Genomic DNA, 12,667 nt, shown 5'->3' on the forward strand with positions numbered 1-12,667 from the left:
ATGGCTCGCCATTTCCTTCTCCAGCTCATTTTACAGATGAGGAAACTGAGGCAAACAGGACTAAGTGATTTGTCCAGGGTCACACAGCTAGCAAGTGTCTAAGGCTGGATCTGGCAAGTCACTCTACCTTGTTCAGCCTTGTTTTCCTCAATAGCAAAATTACAGAGACATCTGTACAGACATCATTACATACATTACATCTGTACAGAGACATCATTACAGACATCTCTGATAATTACACCTACCTTTGCCTCACATTGAGAAAATACATTTAAAGTGTTATTGTAAATATTAAGGTGACATACACATACCAATTATTATTGTTGAACACAAAAGTAGGACAGTCTTAGAACAAAGAATGTCAGGGATGAGAAGGAAGATCATGGGACTTAAGGCTGGAAAGGACTTTTAAGATCATCTCTTGACCAATCTCCTAATTTTAAGGAGGAAGAACCAGAGGCGATGTGATTTATAAAGGCACACAGCTAAGAGGCAGCAGAAGCAAGGACTGGACCCTGCTCCTCTTACTCCATATCCAGTCTGTTCTCTCCTATCTATTTTTGGCAGTTCAGAAATCAGGCTATTGGAGCTCTGAGCACCCTTAGAGGATAGAGTGTCAGAGCTCACGAGGAACTTAAAGCATAGAGCACTCTCAGAGCTGGGAGGGGCCTTAGAACAGTAGTTTCCAACTCAAATGGAAACAAGGCCACTGAAACATCTATCTATCTGACGGATCCCTGTGGGCTGCATATCGACTTAAAACCGTGTTAATATTACCTGTGTTTTGTTGTATTTTTAGTTTGTGCCTTAGAACACAGAATGTGTCAGAGCTGGGAGGATCCTTAGAATCCCAAAGGAGAGAATGTTGATGGCCTCTGAGGTGACCTAGTCCAATTGTCTTATTTTACAGATGGGGAAACTGAGACTCTGGGAAAGAGAAGGCATTTGCCAAAGGTCATATAGCAAGTCAGCCCCTCTCTTGATTACTAACAATGGTGTCTTTTCATTACCTCTCTCCCTCCCATCGCCATTAGTTATACATATATTGACTCTGGTCAAGAATATAATCATCTAAGCTTTAACAGTCTGTTAAAGACTGCTGTTCCATCACTTTGTCTTGCTGAAACCCATCGCCGTCAGTCTCGTTGTCACTGTGACTGTGGCTGTCACTCTTCTAAACCAATCCAATCCAAGAAACCTTAAAAGTACCCACCAGGTGCCAGTCACTGTGCTACAAAGGAGATACAAAAATAAAAGAAGAAACAACTGTTGCCCTCATGAAGCTTGTATCAATAATAATCACAGCTCACATTTATAAAGCTCTTTAAAGTTTGCAAAGTGCTTTACATATGTTAATTCAGTTGATCTTCAAAATAACCCTGTGAAGTAGGAGCTATGCATAGCCCCATTTTATAGATGAGGAAACTGAGGTACAGAGGTTGTGACTTGTCACACAACTAGTAAATATCTAAGGCAGGATTTGAACTCAGGAACTCAGGTCTTTCTGACTCTACCCACTGTGCTCCCTAGCTGTCTCATTATCCTGGGATATTACATGACATTCTATCATAGACAAAGAGAGCTCTAGGGGCTGACTATAGGCTCATCTGCCCAACATAGTCTCTCTTTTTTCCCCTCCCAGCATCCCTTGCAACCACGCTATCTGCTTCATATTTCCTAGCATCACTTATCACTTTGAGTCTAGGTCACTGAAACTGACATGCTGGTTGGGTTATCACAGCCTCCTTGTCACCTCCACCACTAGACCACAAATGCTCCCATTAGGGTATCTCTATCCTGGGTGGAGGTGAGCACAGATGTCACAGAATCTGAGAAAAAGCAGAAACAGAAGCAATCAGCACCTTCACTTCTCAACTGGCTCACTCAACCTAGGTGACTTTCCAGTCTGTGCTTCTTGAAGACTCAATCAATCAGCACTTAATTTCCTTTCCCCTCAGGGACCTAGGGGGTCAGGCCTCCACCTCTCCTCTTAGGAACCCAAGTAAGTAGGTTCCAACCCTAGCTCCCTTCCCAGATGTCCATTTCCTTAGCCCTTGTTTCCTTAGGGACCAATCATCCTGCCCTTCTACCCTCAACCTTAGATCTTTCCAACCTCTCCCACTTTTTCCCCCCCTCTCCCACCTTTAACAGAGAAAAGATACCTTGAAACAAGACAAGGCAGGCTAGAGGAAGGGACAAGCAGAGTTGAGGTGAAGGTTCCTGAGCTTTGATTTTCACCACCGCAGTCCAGAGGGGAACAGAGGCTGGCCTAGAGACCCCAGAAAGTCACAAACCAGAGAGCCCAAGCAACTGGACTGGTACCACGGAGCAAGCTCAAGACAGAGCCTAGAGCTTAGCTCTAGCCAGCCCTGCTCTTAGGCTCAGAGAACATCAAAGCTGAGAGGGAACTTAAAACAGTTTTAGAGCCAGGGAGCCCTTAGGAAATACAACCAAAGACATCGGGGTTGGGAAAGACCTTAGAACACAGAATGGCCAAATGGAGAGCTTGGAGCTCATTTGATCCAACGATCTCACTTGGCAGATGGGGAAACCAAGGTCCTCGGAAAGGGACAGAATCTTTGCTAAGATTAAACAGTTAGTCAGCAGCAGATTCAGGATGAGATTTTAGGTATCCCAGCTCCCAGCCTGATCAGGGGTCTTCTCATATCGCAAGGCCTATGGGGTCAGCATTAGGACTTTCCACACACTGGTCTGATAATGCCAGTAGAACAGAGACAGCCCACGCGGTGGTAGTTTTACTGTAGTAATTATTATTATGCTGAGCCCTGATCCCAGCCACAGACACTGATGTAGGCTGGGTCTCCATGCAATTGCCTGTCACTGGGGGTCAAGAGGGAGGATTCCAGAGGAATCTCCTGAAGAGTCCTCCCAGGACAAACAGCTGGGGCAGGATGAGCTTTGATATCTCTCTCCCCTGAATGGGCAGCATTAGCTGCCCTGGGGCCAATCACTTAAAAGCTCCGGCTTTGGGCTCCCCAACAGGAAAGAGCTGGCTTGAGCCCTAGGTTCATAAAACCCTTCCAGATAATTAAATCCAACGTCCTCATTTAACAGATAGGGGAGCAGGGAAGTACAAAGCAGGGAAGAGATTCACTGTAGTGATGCAGAGGGTCAGTGGTAGATCTGGGACTAGAACCCAGGTCTTTGGCACTCAGTCAGGGGCCCTGTCCAGTTCTTCTGGGTCTTGGGAGGAAGGTGGGCAGGCCTGGGAGAAGTACATCTCACCTGGACTGATGTAGGAATGGGTATGGACCTGGGAAATGGCACACCCAGTGGTCTGTCTGAAAGCCCTCGATCAGCATTGTCCTCGTAAGCAGACAAGATAGGGTGGGGCAGGGGACTACCTCAAGCTGAGTGAGGCTGCTCTGAGCTGCACTGTGACAGCAACTCACCATGATGGCTGCAATTCTCGGTCCCTGTGGCCCTAGGTTGGGTCCCCTGGGGCAAAGCAGGTGGCTGTGGCTGCTGGGAGAGCCAGGTTCAGGGGGCTGCTGGTGGGGACTCAGACATGCCCTGGTGCTGGCTCTCTGAGTAGCATCAGTTCCTCTTACAAAGGCATCTGTTCCCCCACACCCACTTCCTATCACTGGGAGGGGCAGGGCCAGGGGGGAAGGAGCTCTCACCACAGAGGGAGTAGAGGCCTCCTCTGAGGAGGGGGCAGGACAGGCACCATGGGGTCCCCTAGAAGTGAGCCCAGCTCTGAATACTGACAGAAAGCTGGGAGGCACCTTTGTCTCTTTCCATTTCTCCTTTGGTCAGTTGACTGTAAGCCACTTGAGGGTAAGGAGTTGTATTCATTTTTGTTTTTCTCTCTCTGTATATATATTTAGGCAATTGGGGCTAAGTGACTTGCGCAAGGTCACACAGCTAGTAAGTGTCAAGTGTTTGGTCTGAGGGCAGATTTGAACGCAGGTCCTGACTCCAGGGCTAGTGCTCTATCCACTGTACCACCTAGCTGCCCCTTTTGTCCGTGTATATTAAGCACATGTTGTTATTGAGTCCTGTCTGACTCTTTATGATCCCATTTGGGATTTTCTTGGCAAAGATACCAGAGGGGATTTCCTGCTCATTTTACAGATAAGAAACTGAGGCAAACAGGGTTAAGTGACTTGCCCAGAGTCACACAGCTAGTAAAAGTCTGAGGCCAGATTTGAATTTGGGAAGATGACTCCAGGCTCAGTGCTGTACCCTCTGTGCTACCTAGTGGCCAGCATATTATGCACATAGTAGGTGCTTAATAGAGGCTTGTTGAATTGAATGGTAGGCCCAGAAGCCCTAGGGATGTGGCCCAGCCAAGCTCCTCAGCAACATTTTTCTGGATCTGGGAAGAAGCCTGGGGGAAAAGGCTTAAGGGAAGGCTGAGGCTGAGGGTTGGGATGATGTAACAGCAGTTGTCTGAAATGTGGAACCTTTATTCAGAGAATGGTGGGAAATCAGAATCAATTTCTTTCTTTCTGCTAGGGACACACAAAGGAAAAAACATACATACATAGACTGAGATCAGATGCGAGGAAGAACTTTTTTCCCCCAACGGGGCCTTTTTGTGAGACTTTTCAAAACCTTTTCTCACCCATGGTCTTATTTGACCACAAGGGAGGCTGGGAAGGGCTATTCTACCCCTTTGACTTCAGGAGGAAGCAAAGACTCAGGAAAAGAAAGTGACTTGCCTAAGGTCACACAGCACCTCAGTAGCAGAGTTGGAAGTAGAATCTATGATGGGAATCATGAAGTTCAGGGGAAGTTACTGGAAAGAGAAAGTGGGTTCTGCTAACTGGAAAGCTGCTGTACATCTATCTACATGCCCTCCAGACATGGCCCTGAGTGGGTCACACTGGAAATAGATAAAAGCCTCTAGACACAGAGCTGGAAGGAGCCTTTGAGATCACCAGGTTCAATCTCCTCATTTTTACAGTGGGGGAAACTGAGACCCAAAGAAGGGTGGGAGCTTGCTTGAGACAATGGCAGAGTCAGGACCATAACTCAAGCATTTTGGCTCCCAAACCAAGGCTACTGAATAAATAGATGCAGGACAAATGTGGCCATCTCTATGTCGCCCGCCCCTCCAGTTTTACTATATGTAGGTTCCAGGGATTTTGACACGTACCTAGACTAGCTTTCAAGGGGCACAATGGGAGATGAAAGACTTTACTCACCTGAGTGTGCTACAACAAAAATGATAGCTAGCGTTTATATAAGTGCTTATTATGTGCACTAAGCACTTTACAAATATTGTCTCATATGGCCAATGTGGGAATTGGTTCTGCTCGACTGGGACTATTTTTGACATGTTTTGTTTTTGTTCTTTTGTGTTACCTTTTTGTTTGTTTGTTAGGAGCCACAAGTGACAGGGAACTAAAACAAATGCTTGTTAATTGAAAAAGTTAAAAAAAATCTCATTTGATCCTCACAATAACCTGGGAGGTAGGTGCTGTTATTACCTTTATTTTACAGTAGAGGAAACTGAGGCAGACAGAGGTTAAGTGACTTGCCTGAGGTAAGTTAGGGTTAGAGCGCAATTAGGGTTAGGGTTAGGGTTAGAGCGCAATTAGGGTTAGGGTTAGGGTTAGGGTTAGAGTGCAATTAGGGTTAGGGTTAGGGTTAGAGCGCAATTAGGGTTAGGGTTAGGGTTAGGGTTAGGGTAACACAGGTAACACAGCTAGTAAGTATCTGAGGCTGCATTTGAACTCAGGTCTTCTTGACTCCAGGTTAAGACAGAGTTGACCCAGAGGGATTTTGCTGTGTTGATTAGGACAACAGCAGCTATGGGTCTGAGTCACAAGAGTTGATACAGTATAGCTCTTAGGCTATGGGCTATCTTCTGAACTGTCATTCCTCCTCTAGGTCTCTGTTGCTGAATCATTTCAGGTGTGTCCAGCTCTTTGTGACCCCATTTGGGGTTTTCTTGGCAGAGATATTGGAGTAGTTTGGTATTTCCTTCTTCAGCTCATTTGACAGATGAGGAAACTGAGGCAAACAGGGTTAAGTGACTTGTCCAGGGTCACAGACTCAAGAAGATGAGTCTTCGTGACTCCAAGCCCAACAGTCCCTGAGCCACCTAGCTGCCCTCCTTTTCTAGAAGCAATTGCAATTCAGGAAAGAACCAGCAGGAGGCAGTGTAATGAATTGATTCCATGAGCAGTTTTCTAGGGAAACACTAAGCAGCAGTTTTTCCAGATGGAATGCAGCCCCAGGACTGTGAGATGTCTGGGGGTGGGGTGGGGTGAGGGAAACTGTATTGTATGGGAAAGCAATCTCTCATGCATGGTGGGGGTGGAGTGAGGTATGGATCTTCCTGTGGCTATGTTATAATGCCAATTCAGCAATGTTTCTGATGTGTTCCTATAAACTATTTGTATTCTGGGTGTGGGAAAGCATTAGACCTGGAGTTAGGAAGTCCTGAGTTCAAATCCTACCGCTGACACTTACTAGCTGTGACCTAGGACAAATCACTTAAACTTTCAGCTTCAGTTTCTTCATCTACCAAATTGGACAACAAAAGCATTTATCTCACAAGGTGGTGAAGGTCAAATGAGATAATGTATATAACACTTCAGCAAACTTTGAAGTGCTAGCTAAATGCTTCTATTATTATTTTCAGAGACTATACTGCCATCTGTTGCAACTCCATCAAACTGCTATTACCCTCTATTGCTTTTCTCCTGACTTACTGCTGTCACCCACTGGTTCTTTACCAAACTGCAGCAGTCATTTTGACTTCTTTCCCTAGGGACACTTGGGGGATAGCTTCAGGCTATTTCAATTCTTTTGTGAGTCAGGTCCCCAGGGCACCTAGCCAGCAGAATGAGAGTCCCTTCACTCAAATCTATCTTTTGAACTCCTTTTGCTTCCTCCAACTGGCAGTTCTCTTTTTTTCTTGTAATTGAGTTGTTTCAGTCATGCCCTGCTCTCCGTGACCCCATTTGGGGTTTTCTTGGTAAAGATACCAGAGGGGTTTGCCATTTTTAGCTCATTTTACAGATGAGGAACTGAGACAAACAGGGTGAAGTGACTTTCCCAGAGTCACACAGCTAGTGAGTGTTATGTGTCTGAGGCTGGCTTTGAACTCAGGTCCTCCTGACTCCAGGACTGGTGCTCTATCCACTTCACCACCTAGCTGATCTGGTACCCCAGGTGGGCACAAAGCCGCAATGCTAACCAGTTTTCTCCACAACAGCCTTACATTTGAGGTGGGGGTGAACAAATTCTTTCCAATGCCCATCACGCCCCTGGAAGCTAGCCTAGATCCATGCAGCTCTGCATGGCAAGATGAGAGGAGGTGGGGCAGAGCTGTCAATCTTTGCTTGCATTCCTAAGGTTGCACAGGAATCATACATCTCCCCGCACTTGTTTGTTGGGACTCCGGGCCTCTAGTATGTGGGTGTTCTGTTACTTCTTGTCTATTCACCTGTCTCTTGAGGTTCTGCTTGTGCTCGCCCTTACTTTTTGAATCATTCTCACCCCTACTTGTGGGCCTGTTTCTGCTTCAAGGCCTCATCCTGATCTTTGATACCTGGGTCTGGCTCACACCCCGAGATTGCTCCCTAGAGTCTTGGCCCTGAGTTCTCCATGGTTAGCTGGCTCCTACATGTTCTCTGATCCCCAAGCCTGGCTTTAGCTCTTGTACCCATTTCTACACTCACCACTTGTTGCTGCTACCTATGTTATGTGATATTTGGCAATTAGGAATAAGAGAATGAGAAAAGGTCAAAAAGAAGAATAATGTAGGCCAATGAGGAAAGATTATGGAAGTTCAGAATAACAGACCTATAAGGGCCTTTAGAAAAGAGACTATGGACTGTCAGTAGTGTGAGAAGCTCAGGCAATCCATTTGAAGCTGCTTCCTTTTTAGGCCATATCTGTTTTTACCTGGATTATTTGTATCTTTAGGTTTTGAAGAGATGCAGCTGAGAAACCCTGAGGAAGGGGGATAGGGGAAGGTAATATAAAGGGTGGCTCTGAGATGTCATGATGTTTGCACTGTGTAAGGAACCTTTCTTTCCTCCCTTGCGAGGCAGTTTGGGTTAAGTGACTTGCCCAGGGTCACATAGCTAGTAAGTGTCAAGTGTCTGAGGCCAGATTTGAACTCAGGTCTTCCTGATTGCAAGGCCAGAGCCCTATCCACTATACCACCTAGCTGCCCCAAGAAATGCTGTCTACAGAAGATCTAACCTGTCCCTCTGTGAAGGTAAGTGTTTTAGAACTGGAAGGAACCATAGAATAAAGAATAAAGGATGCAAAATTGAAAGGAAACTTCTGTTCTGCCCAGAATGTCAGAGCTGGGAGGGCCTTAGAAAAGAGAATATCAGAGCTGTGAGGACCTTTAGAGCAGGTAATGTCAGAGCTGGGAGGGCCTTAGAATAGAGAATGTCAGAGCTGGGAGGATCTTTAGAACAGGGAATGTCAGAAGGTCCCCTAAGGACCTTAGAACATAGCACTTCAGAGCTGGAAAAGACCCAAGAGCCTAGCTGTGCTATGTGTACTGGCTTTGGAGGCCAGAGGAGCTGGGTTTCTATCCATCCCTCCACCCTTCCCCGAGTGACCTTGGGCAGAAAAGCTCCTTCTTTCTCCCCGGGTCTTGAGCTCCTTTCATTTTACAATGATGAGGCCAGGCTGGCTAATTTCTATTGCCCTTTGTGCCCAACCCCAAGGCCCAGAGAGGGAAGAGGACTCGGCCAGGGTCACTGGGTGAGTCTGGGTCAGGAGAGAAAGTGACCACTCCCTTCCCATGTCTTTTTTGCTCTAGGCAGGAACCTGTTTTTGGCCGGCTGAGTAATGACACCTGTTCATGGAGGTAGACATTTGTGGTGTTATGCCAAGCAGCTGGAAAGAGCCATAAGATGGACCAGCTAGACTCTCTGAGGCCTGAGAGTGGAACCCTACCCCTGAAATACCCCTTCCTTGAGGGGAGGGAGAGAACTGTCTTGCAGCTTCTGCCAAAGAGCTTTCCAGACCTTCTGTAAAGTCCCTGGTCCCTCAGGCTTAGCACAGACAAAGGGGAAGCAGTAATTTGGTGAAGGAGCCCTGACTGCATTCAAGTCTTTGCTCTACTTGGGCAATTTCCCCCTTTTGAGCCTCAGTTTCCTCATCTATAAAATGGGGGTACTTGCACAACCTTCCCTATAGGGTTATGAGGAAAAGTGCTTGCTTTGAAGAACTTGAAGTACTGTAATTGGAGAGATTATCATCATGACTTTTGCCCCAAAGTGAGCCCCCAACCCCTGTTCCAAAATCGAGTCTTGACCCGAGTTGTCTGGATCCTTTATTCTCAGTGTCTCTCAGCCTGAGACCTCAGACTTCAAACTGAGCCCTAGCTCTGCACAGAGCCCTGATCCAGGACTGAGCCCTGACTCAGAATAACCTTGGGCCCAAATTGAGCCTCACTGTGTGGCCGTTCAGAGAAAGGGCTTTGGAGACCATAAAGCTTCCCAGAGAGATGAGTTGTGAGATATTGCAGACACTCCCAGGAGGATGCCCAGGGGCTGGCTACCTCCCCCAGGGATGGCTTCTGTGAACGCTGGAAGGACCACATGCTGGGACATAGACACAAGACAGTTTTATTGACCTGGGGCCTGCTTGTGGGGAGACACTGAGGGGCAAGGTCTGAGCTACGCCTGGAATCCCAGACACTCCCTGGCCATCGCTCCCTGCCCACTTCCCGTGCCCCATAGTGGGGGCGGGGAGTGGACTATAGCACCGTGTGGGGCAGCCCTGACCGGGGAGAGAACCCTTCTTGTGCTGGGAGTATGGGAGGGAGGTGGCCAAGGACCGGGTGGGGATGGTCCCTCTTCCATTTTCAGACTGATGTGCCCTCTCGAAAGGGGAGCAGCAGGGAAGACAGAGGGCCTTTTCACGCGCTCGGGGCTTCAGGTAAGAAGGGAGGACCCGGGGGCACTGACACTGGGCACCCCATAGCACCAAGGGTGGCAAAGAGGGTGGGAACAGCAGCTCCCCAGCCCTCTTCTCAGTTCTTCACAGTACAAATTCAGGTCAGATCTCAGCGGGGAGCCCGGCAGCACGCCTGGGCACAGGAGGCCCCTCTTCTCGGGCCATGCTCCCATCTGCTGCTCCCCTCCCTTCCACCGACCCTTCAGGCTGGGGAAGCCTAGATCAGAAAAAGGCCTCTGCTGGGACTCGTCCCTCTACTTAGGGCGCAGGGCCAGGCCCCGGGGGCGTGCCCAATAAATAATGAATTCAGACTACCACCCCTCCCCCCTCCCTCCCTCCCTTCTCCAGCCCCAACCCCCAGCCTCCAGGCCTCAGCTTCACATGTCTCCAGCAGTTTGCCCCCCTCCCTTAGCGACCCTGGCAGGTTTTACAGCACATCTGGCGGAAATAGGCACGACTGCAAAACTGGAACTTGAACACAAGGGGGCAGTAGGCGACCTTGTTCACATCCCTGCACTCTGTGGGAGGGGAAAAAAAGAAGTCACGCCTCCTGCCTGCTCCGCGGTCCCATTAGCCCCAGTACCAGCCCTGGCCGACACACAGCGCGCAAGCTCCCCCCAGAGCAGAAACACAGGCAGCATCTGATGGAATCATCTATGTCACGCAGCCGTGACAAATGGCCCACAGAGCCTCCACCAGGGCATGACATCTGGGGCTCTGTCCCAGGTCACCGAAATTTAGAGATCAGAAACATTTGCCTCCCTTTAGCACCCTGCATCCGGTTAGCAAGAACAGTGACTTAAAATGGGAAGCTGATGGGGCAGATGGGTGGCACAGTGAATAGAGCACCGGGCCTGGAGTCAGGAGGACCTGAGTTCAAATCCAGCCTCAGAACTAGCTGTGTGACCCTGGGCAAGTCACTTAACCCCAATTGCCATCAAAAATAAAAATGAAAGCCGCCAGATCAAGGGTGTTATTAATAACATTTATCCATGAGCTTTTCTTTCTTTTAAATTTTTTTTTTCTTTTTGGTGAGGCAATCGGGGTTAAGTGACTTGCCCAGGGTCACACAGCTAGCAAGATTTGAACCCAGGTTCTCCTGACTCCAAGGCCAGAGCTCTATTCACTGTGCCACCTAGTGAACTTTTCTTAATAATCAATGTTCCACCAGATCAACTGAATTTATCTTCATTACTTCTTGTATTAGTGTCAGTTTGAGGATATACTTGGAGCTGCTTGCTCCTGGAGTGTTGTTCTGCTGGCACTGAGCAACAGAATCGCTGCTTCTGTCTCTAGGGGCCACACAATGTGGCAGAATTCTATGTGGGTGCAACAAATACATACATACATACATACATACATACATATATATATATATACGTATATATATATGCAGTTATACATATACAAGAAACAGCAGGGGGTAAAATTTTGGGCTGGGTAACTGCAAAACCCTATGACTTGCCTGGTGTCTGAAGTCTGCCTGTGGTTTGCCCCACCCAGGAAAAACTCAAGAATGGAGCCAGGAGTTATTGTCTGAGCATCCCACCCCACCCAGTCCCAGCTGACCAAGGCAGAGAGCTTGACTTCATAGGATCAGAGAGAGAATGGTAGAGAGGGGTCTGCAGAGGGCATCTCCCTCCCTCCCTTACTCTGCAACCCCTCGGAGGACAGGAAGCCCAATTCAGGGGTTTGGGGTGGGGGTCTTTTTTGAGGTCAGAGAAGAGATTATAGAATCTCAGAGATGGCAGAGACCTCAGAGGACATCTCAACTACTCTATCTATCCTACCCCTAAGCAGGAATCCCCTCTACAAAATCCTGACCAACAGTCATCTGGCTTCAACTCGAAGACCTCTAGCACCAGGGAATTCACCACTTCCCAAGGCAGCTCTTCTACTTCGGGTTAGCTCTCCTGTTGGGTTGTTCCGGCTGACACTGGAGCAGATTCAGCCTCCCTGTAATTCACCTCCTTGGAAAAAAACCACTGCAGCTTGTTCTGCCCTCTGGGGTCAAGCAGAGCAAATCTAATCCATCTGCGCTATAAAGAAGATTGTGATCCATCTCTGCCTGAGGTCTTTTCCTTCAGAATAAACAACTCCCTTCTCCCTGGGAGATCTTTCAGTTCCTCCCGATATGCCTCAGTCTGCATAAACCCCCTTCCTGCCTGGTCTCCCTCCTCTGAATGCCCTGCATCTTAGGTCTTTCCTAAGACATGGTGCCCAGACTAAATCCAAAACTTCAGATGGCATCAGGCGGGGCCAGAGGACAGGCTGCGGACTTGTCATCTTTCTGCCACTCACAACCCCTCTCCCCCTCACTCCCACCCCTCGCTCCTTCTGGCCCTGGGTGAGTACCTTCAGGGCTGTCCCCAGGGGGAGTGCTCTGGCATTTGCTCTCACATTGCTGCATGGCCGGAGGCTGCAGGGCCTCAGGGCACTCCCAGGATGGCTGGCCTGTGTGTGTGGTGCACTGCACGGACCTCAGCTGCTGCCCGAAGCCACACTGCGCAGAGCACTGGAGACATGAGAGGGGAGCTTGCTGTGAATATGGATATATGGATATATGGAGACAGACAGTGTGGGAGCATGCACATACGGGGATGCAGAAAAGAGGTAAGATTCAGAGCCACAAGGGACCCAGTGGTCAACTTGCCAGGGTCTAGGCTCAGCCTAAGGGCAGGGCCTCTCCCAGATTTTCCAGAAGAGGAAACATAGGCTCAGAGAGATGAAGGAACTTGCCTCATGCAAGAAATACCAGGAC

At 48.4% G+C, this 12,667-nt stretch overlaps 2 protein-coding genes and 1 long non-coding RNA gene across 3 annotated transcripts in view; 1 reads left to right on the top strand and 2 right to left on the bottom strand.

Moving 5' to 3' along the window:
* The window catches only part of MYO1F (myosin IF), a 45,826-nt gene extending 42,243 nt beyond the window's left edge, over positions 1 to 3,583 (bottom strand). Inside the window, 1 exon segment of the mRNA XM_020978189.2 lies at positions 3,414 to 3,583. Coding sequence (XP_020833848.1) covers positions 3,414 to 3,416 — 3 coding nt within the window. The 5' untranslated portion in view covers positions 3,417 to 3,583.
* A 2,698-nt stretch (positions 3,584 to 6,281) lies between these two features.
* Positions 6,282 to 11,967, top strand: LOC144457107 (uncharacterized). The gene is made up of 2 exons (XR_013486453.1): positions 6,282 to 8,206; positions 8,765 to 11,967. It is a non-coding gene; the product is annotated as an uncharacterized LOC144457107 (long non-coding RNA).
* ADAMTS10 (ADAM metallopeptidase with thrombospondin type 1 motif 10) overlaps positions 9,560 to 12,667 on the bottom strand; it is a 34,631-nt gene continuing 31,523 nt past the window's right edge. The window contains 2 exon segments of the mRNA XM_020978187.2: positions 9,560 to 10,424; positions 12,262 to 12,421. Coding sequence (XP_020833846.1) covers positions 10,315 to 10,424; positions 12,262 to 12,421 — 270 coding nt within the window. The 3' untranslated portion in view covers positions 9,560 to 10,314.

The sequence above is a fragment of the Phascolarctos cinereus genome, unplaced genomic scaffold (genome assembly GCF_003287225.1).
Source record: "Phascolarctos cinereus isolate Bilbo 61053 unplaced genomic scaffold, phaCin_HiC Scaffold_4;HRSCAF=312, whole genome shotgun sequence".
Classification (NCBI taxonomy): Eukaryota; Metazoa; Chordata; class Mammalia; order Diprotodontia; family Phascolarctidae; genus Phascolarctos; species Phascolarctos cinereus.